Source organism: Hypanus sabinus, chromosome 7 (genome assembly GCF_030144855.1).
Source record: "Hypanus sabinus isolate sHypSab1 chromosome 7, sHypSab1.hap1, whole genome shotgun sequence".
NCBI lineage: Eukaryota > Metazoa > Chordata > Chondrichthyes > Myliobatiformes > Dasyatidae > Hypanus > Hypanus sabinus.
The window spans coordinates 156,406,783-156,434,436 of NC_082712.1; the positions used below are offsets into that span (position 1 = coordinate 156,406,783).

The following is a 27,654-nucleotide window of genomic DNA, read 5'->3' on the forward strand; positions in this document are numbered from 1 at the left end:
TTACCGGGGATGTTATATAATTAACCTGTTGTCTGTGCACAAAAATAACATAATGTGTTACTGATTTTATCTACTTTTTGTACATTCAAAATTTAATGAACACCAATGAATGGTTGAGACCATGAGAAAAGAATTGTGTCATGAAGATGGATCAAACTGAGTTCATTCATTGGCTTAACTAATTATTAAAAGGCAAAGGAAAGTCTAGGAATGACATTGTACAATCAGACTGTATGGCCCAAATGAGAGCAAATGGTACTACTTGGATGATAGTCACGGTCAGCATGGAGCAGTTGAGGCAATGGGCCTGCTTCCTTGCCTTAACTCATCTCCCAAATCAAGAAAAGGAGGTCGTGCATCTCTGAGATCTTCTTGCTCATTGTTGTGTGCAATGTACTGTGTATGTAATCAAAATGGCTTCTTTGGTTTGCTAGAGTAGGAATGCTTTTATGTCTGATAAGTGTTTTTTTTCTCGCAGTTGTTTAGCTTTGGACTTGCTGATATGGGGATTTTATTCATTTGTTAACCAATGGGGAATGTTATTTTGTCTTGTGGGGCTGGGAGCTTGGGGGGTTTCGCGGTCTTTTCAGAAGAGGCGGGAAGGAGACGCCAAGGAAGGTGGACGTGTGCTGCACTGCTGGGTCGACCACCGGGGTGGTCCCAGGTGTGAGGACGTGGAGGTCAGAGGCAAGCGACAAGGGGTCGAATAGTTCGATGGTTGAGCTCCAACGATGTGCACTAAACTGACTGAACTTTGATCAGTTGGCGCCTTTTGCTTCATTTTCTTTTCCTTCATATATATTGTATTGCATAGTACTCTTCTAGTTTTAGTAAAATGTTTAAAGTGTATTCTGTAACGGCATCTGGTGTGAGTTTGATATTGTGTGGTACGCGTGGCATAAACTTGATTCTCATAGCACCTGCGTGTACGGGAGGTGGGGTTGGTGAGTGGCTGGATCTCCTTTTCCCCTAGACATATACCAGCCTGTTGGGGTAAGTGTTACAGTTGTAACACAGATCATCACTACTAGAGCGTTGGAGCCTAAATCATAGTATGCATTTTGGCCAGTTAAAGACATTATTTCAGTCATTGCCAACATTTTAAGTGAGGTGTGTGAAAAATTGGTTTTGGATCATAGTTTTGCACATTTTAACTCTGATACCAGTCTACCACTATGCACCACTCACTTCTAACAATAAAGGACCATACAAGGCTCTGAGAAGCAAAAGATCACTCTCCATATCTCAAGCCACCTCTGAATGGATATAGACATGAAAACATAGTGCAATACAGCACAGATACGATTGGCCCATCAAGTTCATGCTGACCACAATACCCAGCAAGTTGGTCCCAATTTCCATCATCTGACCCATTATGCCCCATATCATCCAATTGTTACATAAATTATGCAGTTGTACCTGCCTCAACCGTATCTGCTAGCTCATTCCATAGGTGATGAAGTTCAACATCTAGTGGTACACCAGCACAGCCTTCAGCCTTCTGACGAAGTAGTTGAAGATCGACAGCTCAAGAATGTAGAGGATACAGAAAGCAGATTAATAAGGACCTGGTTCAACACGTTGACATTGTGTGGAGGCTCGCGTGCTTCAAGGACTCCATCAGATGATAAGGGCCACCCATGTTGAAACAGCTGTGATGAGATGCCAGATGAAGGTAGATTCAACCCTGCTTCCCAAATGGACAGACTCACGTCTGCACCTCCTGGGCCACACTTGCATCAAGCCATGCTGGAGGAGTGGCTTTGACAAAAAACAATTAGAAGTGTGATGAGAAAAATACTTGCCATAGGAAATAACAATCTGTTATCTACTTGTCCATGCCAACAGTCTTCCTCTGACCATAAAATATCAGCATCATTGTTGAAGTTCTCAAGGATTCCACAAAGGTGCCTACTTGTTACAGGAATGTGCCAGTGATGGCAGACTTGAGTGCACACTTTTTGGGCTACATTCATATCTGCCATAATTGGCAGATGCAAAGAAGATCTTGCTTCCTCTTCTGAAAACCAGGATTGATTTGATAGGAATGAGAAAGAGTTAGAGGAATGGAATCACAGCAAACATATGGCAGTCCTGGCTTGTCAGTTTCTCCGTTTGCCAAGGGTTAAAAGGAAACAGCTCTACAGCACTCGAAAGTAAAGGTCCATATGAAAACTTGCAAGCTAAAGGCTAGTGGGTAGATGCATAGAGGCAGGAGATTTAGTAAGTTACTGACAACCATGAATTGCCCTGCCACCTCAACTCTGGCTCACCTCAGTTCTGCTGCATTGAATCACGTCCAAGTCTGTTCCAGTAATGGCCAAATATTGGCTTATTCCCCATTCAAAGGCCTGGTCCCTGCCACCTTGTTTCAGCCCAAACACCCAGTGGTCTTCATTGAGAGATCTGAATTGGAAAGGGTGAGCAGTTTCAAGTTCCTGGATGTCAAAGTCCCTGAAGATCTACTGTGTCCTGGGTCCAACGTATTGATGCAATTACTAAGAGGACATGACAGTGGCTGTACCTTCATTAGGAGTTTGAGGAGAATTGGTATGTCATCAAAGACACATGCAAATTTCTACAGACATACTGTGAAGAGCATTTTAACTGGTTGCATCACCATCTGCTTTGGAGGGATCACTGCACAGGATCAGAAAAAGCTGCAGGAAGTTGTGAACTCAGCCAGCTCCATCGTGGGCACTCGCCTCCCCAGCGTCCAGAACACCTTCAGAAAGCGATGCCTCAAGAAGGTGGCCTCCATCTTTAAGGATCCATCACCTAGAACAGAGGTCGGCAACCTGCAGCTCCAGAGCCACATGTGGCTCTTTGATCTCTTTGATGCGGCTTCCCGTGGTTTGTTAGCTTTTGAAATGTAATTCGAAATTTGAAGATTATGGTGATCTTGTACAATATGAAAACTTTGCGGAGACACCGTTTCCTGGCACATCCGATCCGGCTCACAATTAGCCACCGTTCCGACTAAGGGAGATAGCCTACGGGGGTTTGTGAGTACGTGTCTTTTGGAGCATCCGCGCCCACGGGGACGGGTTGAGCGAGGCTTTAAAGCAAGGCTGTTTAGTTCGAATAAAGTTACCTTTGACTGCAGTCTTTATTTTAGCGCTGCGTGTAGCGCTACACCGCTACAACGTGTTTTTTATCGCTATTAATATACATCACAACTGCCAATGCCTGACACCCGCCAGTGCGCGCATTCTTTTAATTCTTCGATCCAAGGTAGGCTAACTATGTAGTAACCTTCAACCCAACGTCTTTTTTTCGGAGTTCAAAATGTTTTTGTTGCATGCAGAAATGTAATTTCGTTTTCTCTGCAGGAGTTCATCAATTTCAAAAATGCAACACATTATAGTTTGTTTATACATAGCATAAAGGCAAAAAAAAACCCGTTGTATGCAGTGTTATTTCATTTTGTGGCTCCCCGTGTTTTCTTTTCTGTGGGAAATGGGTCCATATTGGCTCTTTTAGTGGTAAACTTTGCCGACCCCTGACCTAGAACATGCCCACTTCTAACTGTTACCATCCAGGAGGAGGTGCAGGACCCTGAAGACTCACACTCAATGTTTCAGGAACAACTTCTTCCGTTCTGCCATCAGATCTTGGAATGGACAATGAACCCATGTGCACTATCTCATTATTTCTTTTTCCTCTTTTTTTAACACTACTTATTTAATTTTATACATATACTTACTGTAATTTATATTTTTTATTCTTATGTATTGCAATGTACTGTGCTGCAAAACGATAAATTTCACAACAAAGCCCAGTGATATTAAACCTGATTTTGATTCTGATTCTGGTAAAAGCATAAGCAATTTTCCTGATGAAGGGTCTCGACCCGAAATGCCGACCGTTTACCCTTCTTCAGAGATGCTGCCTAGCCTGCTGGTTTCCTCTAGCATATTGTGTGTGTTGCTTGGATTTGCAGTATCTGCAGATTTTTTTCTTACTTATGTAAGGATTTGTTCTTCTATTTTGATTTTTAAAAAAGATTAGCTTTATTTGTCACATGCATTTCAGACCATACATTGAAATGCATTGTTTGTGTCAAATCAAATCAGCGTTGATTGTGCTGGGGAATACCCAAGTGTAGCATGCCCACAACTTACTAACCGTAGCTCACACACCTTTCCAATATAGGAGGAAACTGGTGCACCCACAGGAATTTCACATGGCCACAGAGAGAAATGTACCAACTCCTTACAGACAGCGGCCGGAATTGAACCCGGAATGTTGATTGCCAGCACTGCAAAGCAATTGTGCTAAATGCTGCTCTACCGTGCTGTCCGTGCCCATTTTCTATCATTTCACAGTGTGTATTTACTCTGAAAAGGTATTGTCAGGGTTATGTGGATGTCAGTAAAGCATACTGCTCTTATAATATTCCCTAGTGTCTAAATTCAAAGAGAAGGGCTTTTATGAAATCTGCAGATTTATACATCAACATGGTTGATGTCATTGTGGAAATATTGAGACTGTGCTTGCCGAACATATTTATAATGACATCAGCCAGATTGGACAGAAGATGTGCAGCAGAATGTTATGATCAATAAATCAACATGGGTAAAGCTGTGACAGTCAATATTGACACCAAAAAGCTGCAGTATGCCCAGAGGGAGGTTTTTCCTCAAGTTTAAATTGATCTTTCTTACAACAGGACACCACAGGCAGGTCCCTGTGGGAATGGGATGGAAATTTGAAGTAGCAGGCAGCTGGGCGCTATGAGTTGCCCTGGCAGACTGAACAGAATTTATCTGCAAAGCAGTCATGCAATCTGCATTTGGATTCTTCATCATAGAAGAGGCCACATAGTGAACACTGATTGCAGGGAGGAGATGTGCTTTGTAGTGGAATTTGGTTGAAACCAGCAGTGATTGCAAACAAAAGGATTTGGTGGATGTGAAGGCTGGTGGGTTGGAAAGTGAGGGCTAGTGGAATTCCATCCATGCCTTTTCCAAGTTGACAGCATAAAAATATTCCATTAGCAAATACATCTTCTCCTGCCCTCCCCTCCCCTTTCAGGATTTTGAAGGAAACCATTCCCTTCATGATAGGTCTGCTCTTCTATACCTGAGAAGTCCCCGCCCTTTTTCTGGAAACTGCTCACTCAACCACAGGAAATGGCCACCTGTCCTTCAACTTAATTACTCCCCAAGGGCCAGGAACCCAAAGGTCCTTCCAAGTGAAGTAACAAAGTGTTCAGCTTTGGCACAGTCTAATTTATGGAGCACCTCCTATAACCCAGCCGTTTGCAGCTTTTCAGTTTGTTTTGTCTCTGTCTCACACTCTTATTTTTGTTCCATTATTTTCTCACTCTGACTTCTCCCATCAGCAGGTAACCTCTACAACACAGAGCCATGTTATTACTGCAGAGTTACAGCCCTTCAGCCCAGCTGGGTCCACGCCAGCCACAGCTTCCCTGCTAGTCACAGTTGCCCACATTTGGTCCATAAGCTTCCGAGCTCCTCCCTTCCATGTACCTATCCAGATTCCTCTGTAATGCTGCAATTGTACCCGCCTCGACCACTTGTGCAAAGAATTTACTTCTCAGGTTTCTTTTAAATCGCTTGTATTTGTGCCCACCAGTGTCAGATTCCTGAATCCCTGGGGAAAAGACAATTGTTGTCCGTCTTATCCAAGCCCCTCATGGTGGTTGTCATCTCGCTTCCCCATCACAACCCTCGCCTTGCCCTTAATCCTTTTCCCACTTTCTTTTCAACTTAAAACTAGAATTTGTTTTTTTTTCTCTTTCTGATGAAGGGTCTTCAAATGAAACATTAACTCTATTTCTCTTTCTATTAACCGAATGAGTTGTTTTCAACATTTTCTACTCTTTCTTCACAATCTCAGGGTCTGCAGACTTCTGATTCTCAGGTATCCAATATTTGTCTTGACTACCCAGGAACAGTACCAACGTTTACTTTGCATAAATAATAAACCTGTAATGCAGTCTCATAGCTTTAGTGAAGTAACCTCACCTTGCACAACACAGATTGTATTGAAGCTACCTATATTTGCCTCAAAGTAGACTATATAGATCTTTGTTCTAAACTATGTTGTCCAGTTTGTACAGTATGAAAATAAGAAAATATTTTAGAAGTATCTTAGAGAACTTCAATTATAAATGCTAAGTACTATGTACTAAACTGTTAGTGGTGTAGTTGCATGGTAGAAATAATGCAGAAACTGGTCCCTTAGACATCCAAGTGTCCGCTATTGACCATAATGTTGGAGTTTTATCAACAAGAAGCTAAAAGCAGCTTTTTAAATTGGTGAAAGAGAGGTCAGAACATAAAAGATGGGTAAAACTATACCTTTTAAAACCAAGATGATCTTAATGGAAGTGTAATCTTCTTAAACTCATCACCCCCACGGGGGCGTAGGCCAGTCTTTCAAGTTAACCCCAGATATAGTCCATTTTTTTGCAGATCCTTCCTCTCTCCTGGGGATGAGGTCTTTGAAGCATCTGCTGGTGTTTCTGTAGCACTGGGTTTTTGCAGGTTGGGGTTGCTAGCCCCATATCCAGCCCTCCTCCTTTTGCAGCTGGGCTAGGGACAGTTCATGACAATGTTCAATGGAAGTGTAATTTAATAAAATGTTGATGGAGACAATGAAGAAGAAACTGAATACTGCATCAGTAAATATCATCAGAAGTGTTTTGATGCTTCTCCAAATTGAAATGCACCAGTGTTTTTCTTTTTGAATGAGAAGCCAGAAATCACTGTGCCTTATGCAATATGGAAAGAACGGTCAATGGCAGTGGCAATTTCTAAGGCTCCACATTGCCAGCAGTATTTTAAGAAAATTAGTGATCTGAAAAGCAAAAGAAGAAAATGCTTTACCATTACTTGCTGGAAAGAACAAACCTCTTAAGTGTGATTGAAGGTCAATATACGTTGATTTTAAAATATGTTGGCACCTCATCTCACAGCCCAACCAGAATCCCTGGCTGAACACAGAGGCGTGCTCCCTACCAAAAGGAATGCTGCATTCAAGTCTGGTGACAGAGCAGCCAGGAGACACTTGATCTTCGGCACAAAGAGGGCAAAGACTGCCTATGCACACAAATTTAGGAATGCTTGTCCGGTTCCCAACCCCAGCCTACGTGGCTGAGCATCAATGGCATTACAGACTTTGCAAGGCAAAGCGGCACAGACTGTAAAAGTGATGCCTCCTTCCCTGACACTATTAACAGCTTTATGCAGGCATGCAACACAACACTGGCCTCAAAAGCTAAACCCCTCCAGGTGAGCAGACATGAGAAGGACTCTACAGAGAGTCAAGCCCCCAGAAAGCAGCCGAGCCTGACAACATCCCAGGCCAAGTACTCGGAGTGTACACACCTGCTCATTGAAGTCTTCATGGATGTCTTCAACACTTCACTCATCCAGGTTGCCGTACCCATATGGTTCAAATCAGCCACCATCATCCATATACCAAAGAACTCTACACATTCAGAACTAAATGACCTCTGTCCGGTGATAGTGACACCATCATCATGAAGTGCTTTTGGCTGGTAATGGCATATATTTAAAAAAACCATTCCTGCCATCTTGGACACGCACCAATATGCTTATCGACCAAACTGCTCTACGTCAGATACCATAGCATCTGTCATGCAGCTGGCTCTGACACACCCTCGAAAATAAGGACACGTGGTAAAATGCTGTTTTTAGATTTAAGTTCGGCATTCAACGCTATTGTGCCACAAACATGGTGAAAGAAGTCCTACCCATTGGTCGCAATACACAACTGTGCAACTGGGTTTTATGTTGTATGACGTTGTACTTTATGTCAGCATTTTTGTGTTGTACAAATGTTCCCCTGTAAAGATTGAACGATAAGGGCGTGTGTAGCATACACATAGTTAAAACAATTCATCCTTTCTGGGGGGAAAAACAGCTTATAATTTTAGGAACAGTGAGGGAGCAGAGAGAAATTGTATATCCAAATTTTTAAAAATACTAAAAACTAGAGTACCATTGCAAATGGAAATTTTAAAAAAATCTAATGGAATGTCAGCCTTTACCTCCAGAGAGTCTAGTGCAAAGGATCAATTGCAAGGGAAGTTAATACTTCAGTTTTACAGAGCTTTGCTCTGACCCCATCTGGAGAGCTGGAATCTGTTTTTGGCAATGCAGTCAGAAAGAATATATTGGCTTTGGAAGGGTTGCTATATCAAGTCACTCTATTAGTTGTGGTTTCAAGTATTTAAATGAGTAAGAATTTGCAAAACAGTCTGGATTCCCTCAAGTCCATCAGATTGAATTGTTTTCTTATCAGGATGTTCAAAGTAATTAAGTAAGAAAACAGCGTATCTGATGGACATGCATATGGGCAGCACATGGTATCTGATGAAGATGCATAGGGGCAGAACAGTGGCACAGCTGGTAGAAGTGCTTCCTTGCGGTGCTGGAAACCGGGGTTCCGTCCTGGCCTCATGCGCAGTGGTATGAAGTTCCCATGTTCTCTCTGTCGCCAGGTGGATTTCTGCAGGGCGCTTCAGTTTCCTCCAACGCCCCAGAGACGTGCAGGTTGGTAGTTTGATTGCCTGCTGTGAGTTGCCCTTTTTCTGTGTAGGTGATGGAATCTAGGGGGAGTTGACAGGAAGTTGAAAAAATAGTACTAACGTAGGATCTGTGAAAGTGGATTCTTGCCATCAGCACAGATGTGGTGGACTGAAGTGCCTTCTTCTGCGCTGTACGTAGACTTTGTATCAATTTAAATTTAGAACTTAGACATGTCCGCATATGTTCCTGTCATTTCTAGGAAAGTAGAAAATTGGAACACAAGTAATTCTACAGATACCTGAAATCCAGAGTAACACATAAGTAAAGCTGGGGGAGCTCATCATGTCTGGCAGCATCTATGAAAAGGAATGAAGCGTTGACGTTTCAGGCAGAGACCTGATGAAGGGTTTTGGCCTGAAATGTCAGCTGTTCTACCCCTATGCATCTTCCAGTTTTTTTTGTGTGTGTGTCACTCTAGGAATCTGGAAGTTTTCCAATGAAGCTTTGAAGAAAGTAATGAATTTTCTTAAGCAAAGAAACCAACTTCTCCGCAAGTAAGTGAGGTTGAGGTACAGATCACTCATTAGCTAATTGAATGGATAGAATCGAATCAAGGAAGTGAATTGGTCGCCTCCTGTTTCTTTTCTTACATATGCAACTTTCGACTGAGATTATGTATTTTGGCTCAAAATAATGTCTGGGGAATGTAAGTGCAGCACAAATAAGAAACTCACATCTTGGATTTTCTGCTCAACTGAACAAGGCAATAAATAATCCTTGTTTATTCTACTGCCAGTCACATTGCATTTTTTTTTTTTTGCAATTAATAGAATCCATTTTTACCTAATGTGCTGAATGTGGCGAGCATATGTTCTGGGTGAACAAGCTGGAGTTGTCGAGTCAACCTTGGTTCCAGCTAACATTTTCTTTGGCTCCAAGGGCTAAACAAATCATGGCTTTATTGGCACCAAAACAGTGAATACTTCCCTGGAGCCAAGCTCCTCATGTTCAAAGTTGAAACCGTTCAATAAGCCCTAAGGTGAATGATATCATGCTCTTTATTTGTAAACCAAAGCCATCCAGAAGGACAGTGAAGTCAACATAGGGCTAACTGTGGAAAGGCGCTTCAGGGCCACTGAGTCACCATGACTGTAAATTTTGTCTGGAGCCCCTGTTATTTTGCATACCCTAGCTCGAGTCTCGTTTTGATTTCCTGGCATCAGTAAATTTTAAAGAAGTTTTACGGAACAATTACAGTTCTAATAAAATATGATATGTTAAAAAAAACAGCCGATTTGTATTGTGCACAGTATGTAGTTTTTGATTGAAAGCATCTTTATCAAAAAAAAGCACAAAAGCTGAAATATGTTCTTTATACTTGATGGTTAGATGATAAATCGAGTAAAAAAATCTGGTATGGTCAGAAAAGACTGTGGGTAGTGGTGGAGGGAATTTTACTAATTGGATGTCTGTTACCAAAAGCGTTCCACAACGATCCATACTGGGACTTCAGTTATTTGATATGTATTTAAATGATGTGGATTAAAATGCGAGTAGTCTGATTAGTAAATGTGCATATGCCATGAATGTTGACTGAGGTGTGCGTAGTGAGGAAGGTAGTGACAGAATATTGACCATTGGGATTGTGAGCATAGAGTTTAATCCTGAGATTTTTAGTTTTGGGGATTCAGATGCAAAAGGAAAGTATACCATAAATGACAGGGCCTTTGGTAGCATTGATATACACAGGATCTTAGATTGTATGTCCCTAGCTCATTGAAAGTAACACCAACATGTAGGATTGTAAAGAAGGCATATGGTATGTTTGTCTTCATTAGTTGGAGCATCAAAAATAAAAGTTGGCAAGTCAACTTAATGCATTGGTCAGGACACTTACTTATTTGTCAATCTATCGGATGTATTTATTTATTTAGAGATACAGCATGGACCAGGCCCTGCCCACCCATGCCACTCAGTAACCCACCTATTTAACACCAACCTAATCACAGGACAATTTATACTGACTAATTAATCTACTAACTGGTACACCTTTGGACTGTGGGAGGAAACTGGAGCACCTGGAGGAATTCCATGCGGTCATGGGGTGTACGTACAAACTCCGTTCAGCCGAGGCCTGAATTGAACTCCAAACTCTGATGCCCTGAGGTGTAACACTGTCGCGCTAACTGCTGTGCTACTGTGGTTGTAGCATTTTTGGTTGCCACAGTATAGGAGGGGCATGGAGGCTTTGGAGAGGATACAGAACATGTTCACTAGAATGTTTTGGATTGTATTGTATTAGATATATATCGAGAATTTGGACAAACTTGGATTGTGTTCTCTGGAGCTTAGGAGGTTGATGACTATCTTGCAAGAAGTACAATATATAATATTGTATCACGAGAATGACTCCAGGAATGAAAGGGTAACCGTATGAGGAACACCTGGCCACTCCTGTGCTGTATTCCCTGGAGTTCAGGAGAATGAGGGGGATCTCATAGAAACATTCCAAATGTTGAGAGGCCTGAACAAATTAGATATGGCAAAGTCACTTCCCATGGTAGGAGAATCTAGGACAAGAGGGCACAACTTCAGGATTGGAGGACGTTCTTTTAGAACTGAGAACTGGAGAAATTACTGTAGTCAGAAGGTGGTAAATCTGTGGAATGTGTTGCCATGAGTGGCTGTGGAAGCCAAGTCATTGGATGTATTTAAGGCAGAGATAGATAGGTTCCTGATTAGCCAGGGCATCAAAGGGTATGGGGTGAAAGCAGGGGAGTGGGGACAACTGGAAGAATTGGATCAGCCCATGATTGAATGGCGGAGCATACTCAATGGGCTGAATGGCCTATTTCTGCTCTTGTATCTTATGGTCTTATTATCTTATAATCTCATATCAAAGACTCATTTGCATTTGACAGTCAGAGTTTTATTCCCAGTTTGAAAATAAATTTATGAGAACGTTACAAGGACTCAAAGGCCTACATTATAGGCCAGCTTGGACTTTATTCCTTGGAGAGTAGGAGATTGAAGAGATGTATAAAATTATGAGACGCATAGACAGGTGAATGCTGACAGTCATTTTCTGCAGGGAAGGAGAATCAAAAACTGGATGGCATAAGTTTCAGTAGACAGGTGGAAAGTTTAAAGGACATGTGTGAGAAAAGTTTTTTTTACACACGGAGTGGTGGGTGCACTGCCACGTGTAGAAGCAAGTATGATAGTGATATTTAAACAGCATTTGGACAGATATGTGAGCAGACAGAAAGATGCAGGATATGAACTATTGGCAGGCAAATGGGATTGGTTAAATGCTACCATGGTCACACAGACATAGTTGGCTGAAGGGCTGGTTCCTGTGTTACACTGTTCTCTTATGATGCTGCTACTACTTTCAAAATTGCTACTTATTTCCAGTAAGCAATTATTCACTGACAAAAGCACAGGTTAACTCAAGGCATTTTGCTTCAATTGCTCAGATAGTTGTTCTGTACTCGACAACAATATATGCATTATTAAGGATGTCATTATTGCCAGTTGAATAGCTTCTAGAATGTGAAAAACCTCTGCCTTGGCTGTCAGCTTGCTTGAAGATGACTCCATGATGTATCAAATGCATAGTAACAGCTTTACCAACAGCTGATTTTCATCTAAATTCCAGGGTAACCACACTCCAGTGGAGCAATTGACAGGGCACAACCCATTCTGGACAGATGTTGCAACTAGTTAGAGTTACAGATCTTGGGAAAGCCCCTTCAATGAAGCAACCATTCAAAAGATTCCGTTGCTGGACTCCAAGTACCCAAGAAGAAATGGACTTTGTCCAATTGCAGTTTAAAAAGAAAGCACCTATGGCACGCATTAGTGGAACATTAAGGAAGCTGCTTTTTATATCAGTGTTAAAGTTCATACTATTCCCAGATGACTAATTTGAAGTGTGCTGAACAAACTGCAAGGTTGTGAGAGAGCCGCCATCACTATATAATTTTCACTTTAACTTTTTCACATTGCTTTATTAGAATATCTTACTAGTCCGTCCCAAGTGCTTGGTAGCAAACAAGCAATGAGCAATTTTTTGTTTAAGCAAGTTTCTTACAATGGCAACCATGAATTGTTAGCTTTACTAAAGGCCCCAAATGAAACATTCACTGGCTGCCTCTCATCGATTACCTTCGTGAGGCCACAAAACATAAGAACAGAACTAGACCATTTGGCCCATCGACTCTACTCCACCATCACCCCAAAAAATCAAATCAGGTTTGTAAGACATGACACCCCTTGCACAAAACCGTGCTGAATAAAGTCTAAACTTGCCTGGATGTAAGTAGATCTTCTCCAATAGTTTCCTTGCCACTAGTGCAAGGTCTATAATTTCCTGGTTTGTCTTGATCGCCCAGCTTAAACAGAGGGCTACTTTTTAATCCTCTGGGATCTTGCCTGTGGCGACAAAGATCTCTGTCAAGGCCCCAGCAATCTCCTTTCTGGCCTCTCTCATTAACGTGGTATGGATCCAGTCAGACCCTGAGGGCTTATTCAGCCTAATGTTTTTAAAAAGAACCCAACACTATCACCTTCTTGATATCAGGTTGCTCCAGACCAGGGGTTCCCAACCGTTTATATGCAACGGCATGGCCCTTACCATTAACCAACAGGCCCATGGACTCCAGGTTGGGAACCCCTGTCCAAGAATATCTGCATACCCCTATCTTATGTGTCCTTCTTGGTGAATCCTGATGCAAAGTATTTGTTTACTAGTTTGTCTATTTCCTCTGGCTCAGTATATTTGTGCAGCACCTTTTACCTTAAAACAGCTCAAGTAATTTAAATTACTTCATGCTTTAGTTCTTGTTAGCTGGATGAATCTGGCAGCTTATGAACAGACAAATCTAGTACACAATATTTGGAGGATGTATTTTTCTGGGCTGATGTATTGTCTTGTAGCTACTCTTTCTATTGAGGGTTTTCGATATCACCAACACTGAGCCCCTGAGGGCAGCCACCAAAGTGACCTGCACCTTGGTCATCCCTGAGGCCGAAGTACGTAGGTGTTTCCAACGAGTGGACATTCGCAAGGCTGCGGAACCGGACGGCATCCCAGGGCAGGAACTCAGAATGTGCATGGCACAACTGGCAGGTGTGTTTATAGATGTTTTTAATCTCTCCCTCTCCTAACGTAGAGTGCCTTCTGCTTCAAAACAGCCACCATTGTTGCCGTACCTAAAAAGACCAAGGTAACATGCCTGAACAACTGACGTCCTGTCAGTCACCTCAATAATAAGCAAATGCTTTGAGAGGCTGGTCAAGGACTACATCTGCAGCATGCTATCACCCACACTGGACCCCCTACAATTTGCCTACCAACACAACCAACCAACAGATGACGCAATAGCCACAGCTCTGTGCATCAATTTTACACGTCTGGAGAAGAAGGATACTTATATGAGAATGCTGTTCTTGGACTACAGCTCAACATTCAACAACATAATTCCCTCCAGGCTCGACAAGAAGCTCAGAGACCTTGGCCTTGACCCTACCTTGTGCAGCTGGATCCTGAACTTCCTGTCAGATTGCTGGCAGGAAGAGTGGATAAGAGTGGATCCCCCACCTCTACCCCTCTGACCCTCAACACAGGAGCCCCTCAGGGTTGTGTACTAAGCCCCTTTACTCTCTGTATACCCATGACTATGTCGCCACCCACAGCTCCAATCTGCTAATTAAATTTGCTGATGATACTACTTTAATTAGCCTAATCTCAAATAATAATGAGGCAGCCTACAGAGAAGAGGTCATCACCCTGATACAGTGGTGTCAAGAAAACAACCTGTCCCTCAACGTTGCAAAAACAAAGGAGCTGGTTGTGGCCTACAGAAGGAATGGAGACAGACTAACCACTATAGACATCAATGAATTGGGGGTCAAGAGGGTGAACAGCTTTAAGTTCCTTGCCATTAACATCACCGAGGATCTCACGTGGTCTGGACATACTGGCTGTGTGTTGAAAAAAGCACAACAGTGCCTCTTTCACCCCAGGTGGTTGAAGAAGTCTGGCATGAGTCCAAATCATGAGGACTTTCTACAGGGGCACAATTGAGAGCATCTTGACTGGCTGCTTCACTGCCTGGTATGGGAACTGTACTTCAATCGCAGGACTCTGCAGAGGGTGGTGTGGACAGCCCAGCACAACTGTAGATATGAACTCACACTATTCAAAAATTTACACAGTTATGTAAAAAGGGCTTGAAGGATTATCAAGTCAGCCCAACCTCAAACTGTTCTAGCTGCTACCATCTGGGAAACGGTACCACAGTATTAAAGCCAGGACCAACAGGCTCTGGGACAGCTTCTTCCACCAGGCCATCAGACTGATTAATTCACGCTGATACATTTGTATTTCTATGCTATATTGACTGTCCTGTTGTACATACTATTTAATACAAATTACTATAAATTGCACATTGCAAATTTAGAAGGAGATATAACGTAAAGAATTTTACTCCTCATGTATGTTAAGGATGTAAGAAATAAAGTCAATTCAATTGAATTCATTTGGTGTGATCTGTTAGTGGCTTTTTGTGCAAGGGGGGGGGGTTTGAGGTTTGCAAGATTTGTTTTTTTTTGCACAGAGTGGGGTTGATGTTTTACTTTGAATGACTTACATGGTTTTCTTTGCCATGGAAGTAATTTTTTTGTGGCTATCTGGAGAAGTTGAATCTCAGAGTTGTATACTGTATAATAATACTTATACTTCGATAATAGATGAATCTTTGAACTTTTTCAATCATTGCCAGTAATTGTTAGAACCGAGTAGCAGACCTCCATTTGTGCTGTGTTAATAGAGTGTGAATGACAAGATGTTGCTGACTATTATTTGTAATTTTCTGATAAATATTTAAGAAGCAAACTATTAAACAACTTTTGATGGTGAGCGGGGCAGTGGTTCAATGGTGAGAAAAAATGCTGCAGAGGAAGGATTTTCAGCCCAGGTTTGCTGTGGATCTGGACGGGACCCTGTTTCAGAACACATTTATGGCCAGTTGCATGAGGAAAAACAAACTGCAACTTTTATGCAGAAGCCAATCTAAGACAACAGCTGAATTCTATTTATAATATTTAGATTAGGTTACAGACCAAATGTTCATTTTGGCTCTGTGATTCACAAGGGAAGTGGGAACTGTCTGGTCTTGACAGAATCTCATAAAGTTTACATTTTACCTTGCTTTAAGAAGTACTGAGCAGAGTAAAGAATAGGAGTTTACTGCGTCTTCCAAATTTTCGAGGCTTTCAATTTGGATATTGTGAGCTTTCATAGAATGAAAAACATCAGCGCGCTCTAGAGGCTTCTAATAATGAATTTGTTAAAACAAAGCACTTTCAAAAATTAACCTTTTATGTTTGGTTCCCGCTGTTCCCAGGCTTCAAGCTTGGAGACACCAGATGTTTCGTTTGTGGACTACCTTCTTTCTGTAAACAGATCCCTTGTGATCAAAACATTCTCATAATTGAAGCACAGATTCAATAACTCCATGTGAATGAACTTTAAGTTTAATTTCATCATAGATCTGTAATTAAAGGGAGGCTGTTTGACCCATTGTGTCTGTACTGGTCTGAGGCTGGATGGTTGAGTGCAGTGTTAATATTTCCTTGTTTGTGATGTCTGCACTCAATCTATGGAAATTGCATTTAGTCTCTGCCACCGTAAATTGACCCAACTATGTAGAACTTACGGGATTATCATAATTGAGTGGCTGATTTTCAGTGTAGACTCAGTGAGTCAAAGAGCCGGACTCAGTGATGGATTTCTCCGATTTGAACCAAAGGCTACTATGTCAATGTTAGTAATCGGCTGTTCAAGTCAGAGACGAGAAACGTGTATACTCAGAGGATGGCAGATTTTTGGGATTTTCTATCACAGATGAATTTAGAGGCTATGTACCAGAGTATATTCAAGAAAGAACAGGAAAGTGGTATTGAATATTGACAGATATACTGTTGTAGACAGCAGCCTTCCGCTACAGAATGATGTTCATGAGTTGATAGGTTGTACAGAAAACTAGATAGAATTTAATACTGGAAAGAAAATAAGGCGATGCATTTTGGAAAAGCCAATAAGGCTAGGGCATAAACATTGAATGGCTGGACCTTGGAAGTATGGGGAGGACAAGGAACTAGATGTATATGACCTAGGATCCCTGAAGGTAGTAGTCGAGGTAGATAAGGTGGTTCAGGCAGCATAGGAAATACTCTCCTTCATTCACTCGATATGGAATATAAGAGCAGGGGGTTTTGTGGTACAACTATGTAAAACATTAAGTTTGGCACAGCTAGAGTATAGTATGTAGCTCTGGGCACCACATTATAACAAGAACATCATTGCACTGGAAAATGGTGCAGAGGTGATTCACCAGAAGTTTCCTGTGGATGGAGTGGTTTGCTATGAGCAGAGACTGGATTTGTTTTCCTGGAGTACAGAAGACTGAGGAGGATATCTGACTAAGGTCATAAAATTATGAGAGGCATAGATGGGGTGGAGAATAAGAAACTTACTTTCTAAACTAACGTTTCTCCTGAGCATAAGAGTATATTAAGGAGTAGGAGATTTTGAAGACATTTAAAGAAGATGTCAACTGCTCACTCCCCCCCCCCCCCCCACCCACACACACACAACAGCCAAGATCTTACTGAATGGCAGTGCTGGCAAAATGGATCAAAATGCATACTCTTCCTTTAGTTTCCTCTGTATCATTACCCTGCAGGTACAAATTCAAATGTATTTTAAAACGATGTTCATTTCTACGTCCACCACCCTCTCAAGCTGTGAATTCCAGAACACATTCACTCCCTGGATGGAAAAGAAATATCACTCAATTAGAACATCATTATAGTAAGGCAAATGGATCATTACTGTTTATTCCAAGCCCTTTTATACCTGTCAATTAAATCTGTCCTTAGCCTCCCATGAATCGAAGAGCCAGTCTTTGCTCCTATCTACATTTTACCAGCATTGTCATATTTTCATCTACACTCACTCCAGTGCAGTGTGATGTGGTGACTCAAACTGCGATCCATCCTCTCTGCTGAATTGCTCTTTTATTAATCATAGTTTAATTTTTAAAGAATCTCAGTACAGTGGTAATATGTGGAATACTTTTTCTTTGTTTTGGAAGAGTTTAATCATTTACGTGCAATTTAACTTCTGAATCTGAAAACTTCAAATTCCATTCAGCATTTTGGCACATGATTGAAGTTAATCACGGTTACACAACACAGAATCGGGCTTTCCAACTTACCATGTCTTTGCCAACCATCAAGTACTTAACTAAATTACCCTCAGTTTCTCACACTCGATCAGCAACCATCCATTCCTTGTTTATTCCAAGTCCTCATTTAAAAGCTCAAATCAACATACAATATGGTGGAGGAACTCAGCAGCTAGGGCAGCATCCATGGAGAGGAGTAAACAGTTAATGTTGTGGGCTGAGACTCTTCAGGACTGAAAAGGAAGGGGGAAGAAGTCTTCTCAAATATTGTGCAAGTATCCAACTCCTCCAACTTCTCAGAGAAGGTTCTGACAAACACACGAAAATATGCATATGCTGGAAATCCAAGCAGCACACATGAAATGCTGGAGGAACTATGGAAAAGAACAAACAGTTAACATTTTGGGTCAACACCCTTCATCAGGACTGAGAAGGGTCTCAGCCTGAAACGTCGTCTGCTGGGTTCCTCCAGCATTTTGTGTGTATTTTTCAGCGAAGATTTTCCAGTTGCCAGCCATTTCCGTGGTGTGTTTGTATGTCTGGGGTGGAGGGGTGGGGGGAGACTTCTTCCTCAAGTGCCTTCAAAATCACCAACTCCTTAACTTAAATCAAACTCTCTGAAAGTGTACTCTTACGCTAATGAGGAAAGTTGGTTTAGAGAGTAAGCTTATTCTCTACCCCAGCTGTGCCTCTCGTAATTTTAATTTTAGTCAGATATCTTCCTCAGTTTTTTGTACTCCAAGGAAAACAAGTCCAGTTTCTGCTCATAGCCAAACACACCAGTCAAAGGAAACTCTTGGTGAATCACCTCTGCACCATGTTCCAGTGCGATGACGTTTTTGTTTTAGTGTGGTGAGTAGAATTAATTAAATACTCCAGCTATGCCAAACCCAATATTTTACATAGTTGTACCACAAAACCCCCTGCTCTTGAATTCCATATCGAGTGAATAAAGGTGAGTATTTCCTATGCTGACTGAACCACCTTATCGACCTGCACTACTGCCTTCAGGGATCCTAGGTCACATACATGTAGTTCCTTATTCAAAAGTTCAAAGTAAGTTTACTATCAAACTACATATATGTCATCATCTACAGCCCTGAGATTAATTTTCTTGCAGGCATACTCAATAAATCTATAGAGTAATAGTCTGAGGCCTTTGTCGGTCAGAGTTGACCATGGATGTTGTGTCCTAGCTGTCTAGATAAGCAAGTCTGGGTACTACAAAAGGACTAGCAAGCTGTTGCCAACGTAGGAAGCTCCCTCTCTCCATGCACCTGATGAACCCAAAGAAATAGCAGAGGCCGATACTGTTTGGCACGATTAGCGTCACAGGAGTTGCCAATCAGCATTAAACTCAGCTTAAGACTGCCATAGGGACTCCAGCTCTGGATTTTTCCCATGGTGTTTTACACTTGAAGCCTTCCCCATAAATGGGTATAGCCACAAGGCAGCGGAGGTTTGAGATTAGAGTTTTCCTTATCTTGGATGAGCTGCCAACTACCTCTGATGACCCCCATCCGCCTGAAGTGACTGGTTTTAAAGCAGCAGTAGCCCACCTTAGCCCTTCTCCTGCGAGTAGAAACAGTTTCGTCGGGCTTATTATCTTAAACCACACGTGAAGTCAGGCGTTGGACTTTGTTGTCAGAGGCTATTTGAGGCGCCTGCCATTGGGAGTATTTAATGGGTGGTGGGAGCTCGTTCCCATTACCATTCCCTGTCTCTAACAACCTTAAGGAACCATAGAATAATAACCATAACAGAATCAATGAAAGACCACCCAACTTGTGCAAAACCAGTGTACAAAAGTCAACAAACTGTACCAATACATAAAGAATGAAATAATAGCAATAAATATATAAGTAATGAATATCAAGAACGTGAGATGAAGAGTCCTTGAAAGTGAGTCCATTGGTTGTGGGAACATTTCAATGATGGGCAAGTGAAGGTGAGTGAGGATATCCCCTTTGGTTCAAGAGCCTGATAGTTAGTTCTTCTCATGTGTCCTAGAGTGTAACCATTCAATATGCATTCCTAGCCTTCTTGGCTTTTCCAAATTGCGTTACCTTGTAGCTTTTTCGGAATTAAGTTCCACCTAGTTTTCCTGCTTAACCTATGAACTCATCAACATCATTCAGTAACCAAAGACTACCGTCTGCAACAGTAAAACTGTCAATTTTCAAATCATCTGTGAACTTACTATTTAATATTTCCTGTAACTCATCTAGATCACAAAGTAGCAGCAGTCCCTGTGGTACACTAGTAGGTTCAAACTGCTTGTGGCAGAATCAACTGTCAACTATCAGCTTCTATTCTGATCAGCAGGGCACTTCAATATCAGTTTGATTTCCTCAGTGATGTTCCTCCATCAACATACCGCATGAAAAAATTAACTTCTGATTTGTTTTACCCACTGTTCTTGACCATGCTGCATGCAAATTGATTGTTATGTTTGATTGCAATGGTAACAGTAACTTTTATAGTAGTACATCTAACAAAAAAAATTGCATTGTAATTGAAGTGCTTTGGAACGTACTCATGAAGTGTGATATTATTGCAACCTTTCCAATGTTATTTGAATGCCCATTGTCTCCTTTCAATACAACTGTTGGAAATCATGAATTGGAGGCAGCTCTGAACAAGAATTATAATTTGCTTTAAATCAGATCGACAGCATTGGGGTTCAGAGCTCAAGATTCCCACCGCCAGCTTTGATGAAGTGTTGACTAACGATGAAGTTGCCTATGAATGGCTGTGCAATCTGCGTAGGATTGGACTTGTGCAACTGAAGAACGCTCCTGTGGAAGAAGGGCAACTGGCCAGACTGGGAAAAAGGATTGGCTACGTAAGACTGACCTTTTATGGGTAGGTGAGAAATATAATTCTAAAGCTGATAATATGCTACAACAAAATACAGTTATCTGCTGATCATCTACCATGGCTGTAACACCTCCCCATGAGATACCTTACCTCAACCAATACACAGTTTATCTATTTTAATGTTCACAGAAAAGATTTTCTAAATCATCTATTTGTTTTAAAATTGGAAACCATGGACTGTGTTAGCAGATTGTGTATTTATCTCCATAAATAAACAGTCTTAAAAGTACCTACGATTTGTGCACTGTACTGTATAACAGCAAACACGAGGAAATCTGCAGATGCTGGAAATTCAAACAACAACACACACAAAATGCTGGTAGAACACAGCAGGCCAGGCAGCATCGACAGGGAGAAGCACTGTCAATGTTTCGGGCCGACACCCTTCATCAGGACTGTATAACAGAGATTAAATTGAATCAGAAGATTATGTTCATGCAAAAATTTTATTTGAAGTAAAGATCACTGAAAGTACAGTACTTTGCAAAAATCTAAGGCACATGTAAAAAAATCTGTAAAGCAAAGATGTTTTCAAAAATAATGAAATGAGAAGTTTCTAAGTATCAAAAAATTACTATAAAGAGCAGTAAGCAGTCTTAAAAAAACTAAATCAATATCTGATGTAACCACATTTTGCCTTTAAACCTGCATCAATTCTTTCATGCAGTTTTATATGACAATCGGCTGCTAGATTGTTCCAAGCATCCTGGAGAACTTGTCACAGTTATGCAGACTTTGGCTGTCTTGCTTGCTTCTGTCTCTCCAGGTAATCCCAGACAGCCTCGATGATGTTGAAATCAGGGCTCTGTGGAGGTCACACCATCTGTTGTAGAACTCCTTGTTCTTCTTTTCACTGGAGGTTGTCCTTTATGACCTTGTTTGTGTGTTTGGGGTCACTGTCTTGCTGCAGAATGAAGATGGGACCAATCAGACACTTCCCTAAAGGTATTGCATGATGGATGAGATGTACTTCTCAGCATTGAAGATCCCATTAATTCTGACCAAATCACCAACTTGATTTGCAGAATTGCAGCCTGAAACATTCTGGGAATTTCTACATGCTTCACTGTTGGCTAGACACTCATCCATGTAGTACTGTCCAGATCTACTACAACTGCCTCCTGCTTGAGTCAAAAATTCCTAATTTTCACTTGATCAGTTGTTCAGCACGCTAGTCCTTATGTTCATGTTCATAGGTAGGTCTCATGGCTTTCTTTCCACTTGGCTTTTTGTCAGCAACTCTTCCACGATGACCACTTCAGACAAGACTTCTCTGGTCTAAAGAGGGGTATACTTGGGTTCCAGTGGTTTCTCTGAGTTCAGAACTGATGGAGTGCTATACTTCTTCCTGTTTAGAAGGGACATCAGTTTGATTTACAGTACCTCTCAACCGCTACACCCAGTTTCCATGGCCGACCATTGCATTTCTGGTCCGCAGCTTTGCAATTTTTTCTTTGTGGTTCTTCAGGAGAGCTTGGATGGCACATCTTGAAACTCCTGTCTGCCATGAAGTTTCTGTTTGGGAGAGACCTTGCTGTTGCAGGGTGACTAGCTTGTCTAGTTGCTGTGCTCATTTTTGCCATGGTGTAAGAATTGAAGGCTAAGCTGTTACAGCTGCTGCCCTTCACCTTTTAGTTTGATTGTCGTTCACCCCATTTGATTGCTTCTATATCCATTTCTGTTTCAGTCGTCCAGTTTAGTTCATTCAGCTCTTCATGTCTTTGATCATCCTGTTTGTTATCTTTGTTTAATCATGCACTGGACTATTTACTTTTAATATGTTACTTTCTTTAATGAAATACAAACATTTCCCTGTAGCATTTAATTTTTTGGAAAGTGAATGCTGGGAAATCTAAAATTTGCTCCTTTCTACTGACATACTAATGTAGAAGAAAAAAATAAGCACCTAAAACAAAATTTGTATAAAGAAATCTATGGTGCCGAAGACTTTTGCCCAGTAATGAAATTTCTAAAAATACATTATGAAAACAAATATTGACTCCATGGAAGTAATTTGCGAGTGCACTCAAAGGCTTTATGAAAAAGACAGCTAGTTAAAGCATAGAAAGTGAACAAATGAGAAAAGACTTCCACAAATTAGATGGGTAGGGGTATGCAAATCATGATGGATTAATTGGAGGGCATTGTAGAGGTGAAGCATCACAAATCTATAGATAGATTTTAAACAAAGAACACAAATTTTGGATTGAAATCAGTTAGTTAATAAGCATAAACAGATTAGCAGGACTTCTTATATAACATATAACAATCACAACACGGAAACAGGCCATCTTGGCCCTCCTAGTCCGTGCCGAACCCTTAATCTCACCTAGTCCCACCTACCCGCACTCAGCCCATAACCCTCCACTCCCTTCCTGTCCATATACCTATCCAATTTTACCTTAAATGACACAACTGAACTGGCCTCTACTACTTCTACAGGAAGCTCATTCCACACAGCTATCACTTTTTGAGTAAAGAAATACCCACTCGTGTTTCCCTTAAACTTCTGCCCCCTAACTCTCAAATCATGTCCTCTAGTTTGAATCTCCCCTACTCTCAATGGAAACAGCCTGTTCACGTCAACTCTATCTATCCCTCTCAAAATTTTAAATACCTCGATCAAATCCCCCCTCAACCTTCTACGCTCCAATGAATAGAGACCTAACTTGTTCAACCTACACAACCTACACTTGTTCTTGAACCTACACAAGGCATCTTCAGACAAGTTATGACCCACAGGGAACAGCCTTTTGGGCAAGCAAACTAATCAGGACATGGAAGTAAAATATGTTTTCTACAGTCAACAGCTGGAGGTAATTAAAGTGACCAATGTATAAAGAAAATAAGGTAAAGATGGCGTTTTCAGAGGATGTATTGGGATCATATTTTAAGTTGAAATGTGCAAAGAGTAGCATTTCAAGATTAATCAAATGTAAATCAGATGCACGTCAAAGAGAGGTCAAAGGTAACAGGAAAGTACATAGTTAATGGTAGGATCCTTAAGAGCATTGATGTATGGAGGGATCTTGGCAGGGTGGGGGTCAGTGGAGTCCAAGTCCTCAGCGCCTTGAGAGTCTGCCAAGTTAGGAGCGATCTTTCATTGATTCTATTATGCTTTTGGATTCATTGTTGATGCCTACAAGAAAACAAATCTCAGGATTTGTACTTCGATAATAAATTTACTTGGAACTTGTAAGTAGAGAGGGTGGTAATGAAGGCGTATGGTTTACTCGCCTTCATTTGTTGGAGCATTAAATATGAGTTAGGAAGTCATGTTGAAAATATATAAAGCGTTGGTTCAGTCACACTTGGAGTATTGTGTGCATTTCTGGTCATCCCCCATTACAAGAAGAATGTGCGGGCTTTTTAAAAGGTGCAGAAAAAGTTTAGTAAAATGCTACTTGGATTGGAGAGTATGAACTATAAGGAAAGGTTGTGTTGTTTTCTCTGAAGTGTTGGTGGATGCCAGAAGTTTATAAAATTATAAGAGTCTTTGACAGTAAGTATCTGTTACCAAGGAAAGAAATGCCGAGCATGAGGGGGAATGCACTTAAACCATGTAGGGGAAGTTTAGAGGAGATATGTGAGTACAAAATGTAGAGGATGCCTGGAAGGCACTGCCAGAGGAAGTGATAGAAGTGGGTTTGATAAGTGATGGGCTGAAAGGCCTTTTCCTGAGCTGCACAGTTTTATATTGTATTTCATCACTTTTCTAAATATGTACCATAATTTTAGCAGTTCCTTTATCATTTTCCCACTTTTAGATTTCACCTCTTCTGTGAGTTCATCTATACGATTCAGTTTCTTCTATTCTACTGTTCTTCCTGTTTCCAGTTCTTGCCCTCCAGTATTTGACATTTCCATCCTGGGAGAAAGAATGATTAACTAACCTATCTGTGGCTCTCATAATTGTATGCACTTCTATTAGGACACCTCTCAGCCTCGGTACTTCAAAGGAAATAATCCAAGTTTGTCCACTCTCACTTTCTAGCTAATAGCCTCCAATCCAACGACATCCTGATGAACAACATCTGCACTCTCTCAAAAGTCTCTACATCTTCCCTGTAATGCAGTGGCAGAATTGCACATCATTTGTCAAATATGGTCAAACAAAAGTTATACACAGTTGCAGCATGACTTGTTGATTTTTATTCTCAGTGTATGACATATTTCATTTTTATCGTGCTGTCCACACGTTGCCACTTTCAGAGAGCTATGAACTTGCACCATAGAATCCCTCTTACCATCAGTGATCCTTGGGGTCCTGCCATTAGGTTCCAAGGGCACAGTCTCAGAATAAAGGCCTGTAAAACTGAGATGAAGAATTTCTTTGGAGGATTGTGAATATGTTGAATTTGTTACCAGAGAGAATGTGGAGGAAAAGTTATTGGATAGCCCTCCATTGATTATTCGGGGGATTAAGAGTTATGGGGAGAATGCGGGTGAATAGGGTTAGAAACAGAACAGCCATGATTGAATGATGGAACGGATTCAGTGGGCTACATGGCCTAATTTTGGTCCAGTATCTTATGGCCTTAATTACTCTGTACAGATATCAGAAAGTATACATGTGGTCTTGATTTTGAAACAAAAAGATTTATAGACTAGTACATTAAAAAAAATGAGGATGAGAGTTGGACGGAGAGAGAATAAGACAAAGTCTGGATGGTTGGTTATAAGAGAAATTAAATACCGAGTCGTTCTCATTCTCAAATGATTTAGAAAGAATAATGGAGAAAGTTGCCCCTTAAGGCAAAGTATCATAAAGCTTTTCTACCAATTGATGACTGTATGGGATGGTAAATAACTAATTTGCTTACAATAATACTGACAGTCGTTGGGTAGAGCAGCAATGACTGATATATTAGTGATTGATGGAGCCATTTTACAGAATTAATTGAAACAAGCAATATTAGGAATACATACAGCTGATTTAAGACCATCTCATTCATTCTCCCTCTCTCTCCCGTCCCCCTCTCTTCCCCTCTTGTGCTCTCTCACAGGCTATACCTTTTAAAGAGCAAGCACTTTTGTTCCAAGTTATTTGCATTTAGCACCAGTCTTTACTGGCTCCTTTGTGCATAGCTTGCTCAGTTATTAATTGGCGATGAAAACTTCTGAATGTGTTAATGTTTAAAAGTACTTTTTTACGAAGTTCTACAAACATAACACTTAAGTGGTTTAGTTCTAATGGCCACATGAAAATGGAATTGAAATGAGAAAAAAATAAAAGTGGGAATGAAAAGTAATCTCAATGAACTGTTCAATAGTTTGTTGGGGTTTGACAAATACGATTCTGAGGTGTTTCTTTTGGCTGGAGAATCCAGAATTAGAAAGCTTAGTTTCAGGATAAGGGATCAACTAAAGAGTAAAATGTGGAGCAACTTCTTCATTTGGGGGATTGTGAAATTGTGTAATTCTTTACTGCAAAAATCTATGAAAGTTAACTTATTGAGGATATTATCACTGAGTTTGATTGATTTTTGGATTCTGAGGAATGCAGGTGCTTTTGGAAGCAGTCAAGAAAATGAATAAGGCTGAAGATAGAGCAGCATATCGATTGATGGAGCAAACCTGTAGGCCCATAATTTTCCCAAGTCTTATTTTAGGAGACATAAAGTTAGATCAGCTACTTTATTGAAATAAGGCAAAATTCAGTTGCAGTAATCGCTGTTTGAGGCTTGAGAAAAGATAAGTGCTCGTAAAATAAATGCCCATCCAAAAGAGGACTCTCTAAACTCCAGAGTTCTGAAGCTGTTATGAAAGGTGGTTAATTGCTGATCTTTTTTTCTCAGCTAAGCATTTTGAGCAAAGTAGATAATAAAATATAATTTGTCTTTGTACCACTTAGCATTGCCTTATCCAATATAATCAGTGCCTGAATCCTGCAGAGGATTCTAGTTTTCCTTCAGAATATTGTTTTTTTGACAAGATGTAAATAGTTTATAATGGCTTTGAACTCATTCTGCCCAAATAAAAAGATGTTGTTACAGCTGGGTTATCAGTGTGTACAAACAACAACACAAGTTTAGCTCAATCCGGAGTCCTGAAGGGTCAGAAATGATAAATGTTAGCATAGCTCTAAAGACCACATAAATGCATGACAAAAACAGCTTCTTATGTCTTTAACTCATGCTCTCGATCATGATTACAAAGATAAACCACTTCTGCCACCATGGCATCACAAATCTCTACCCTGTTACAGACCCTCATCCAAGCTTTTGGTGTCTCAAGACCTGTTCGTCTATACAGTGTCCTCATCTTCTACTTTCCGTAAACATAGCTCTACCTGCAGATTTACTGTTCACATACTGATCCTTGCCACTTTCCCTTTACCCATCAGATCTGCTTTTGCTGACTTGCATTGTGTCCTTGTCCACCAGTGCATAAATTTTTATTTCTCTTCAGGACAAGGCCTTGATCTTCCCCGACTCTGGCTATTTCCTGTCCAGCCTTCTAAGAACTGTGAATTCACCAAATGCTGGGCTCTTTGGACCTCCTCCCTCCCACTCACTCCATCCACAGTTCATGAACTGCTTCTTCCCTGATCCTTTCCACACCTCTCTCCTCATCTTGATCAACGTTTGGCTCTTTCTTTGGCTTTAGCATAATTTTTGACAGAGTTTTCCTATGTCTATGAGGATATTGAGATATTATACATAAAAAGAAGTAAATTCTCCTTATTAGCTTATTAAATCTGAACCAAAACCAAAAGGTGCTGTAAGTACCTTTGCCAGATTGCTTCAGGCACTCTTGCTGGAGTGACCTGGATGTCCATTCTAGACTGAAGCAAGAACGAAGTGATCTTTCCTTCCAATCTTAGAATCAGAGAAGACTACAGCACAGAAACAAGCCCTTTGGGCCATCTAGTCCATGCCAAACTATTAATCTGCCTAGTCCCATTGACTTGTACCTAGACTGCAGCCATCCATACCCGTCCCATCCAAATTTCTTTTAACCCTTACATACTGTTCGGGTCAACTTTGACC

General features: G+C 40.9%; 1 protein-coding gene across 2 annotated transcripts in view; it reads left to right on the forward strand.

The window, feature by feature from the left end:
* The window catches only part of bbox1 (butyrobetaine (gamma), 2-oxoglutarate dioxygenase (gamma-butyrobetaine hydroxylase) 1), a 154,924-nt gene that overhangs the window by 53,734 nt on the left and 73,536 nt on the right, over nucleotides 1-27,654 (forward strand). For both annotated transcript variants that reach the window (XM_059975987.1, XM_059975986.1), the window contains exon 5: nucleotides 20,449-20,647. In XM_059975987.1, the coding sequence (XP_059831970.1) occupies nucleotides 20,449-20,647 (199 nt within the window). The remainder of the gene's footprint in view (nucleotides 1-20,448; nucleotides 20,648-27,654) is intronic.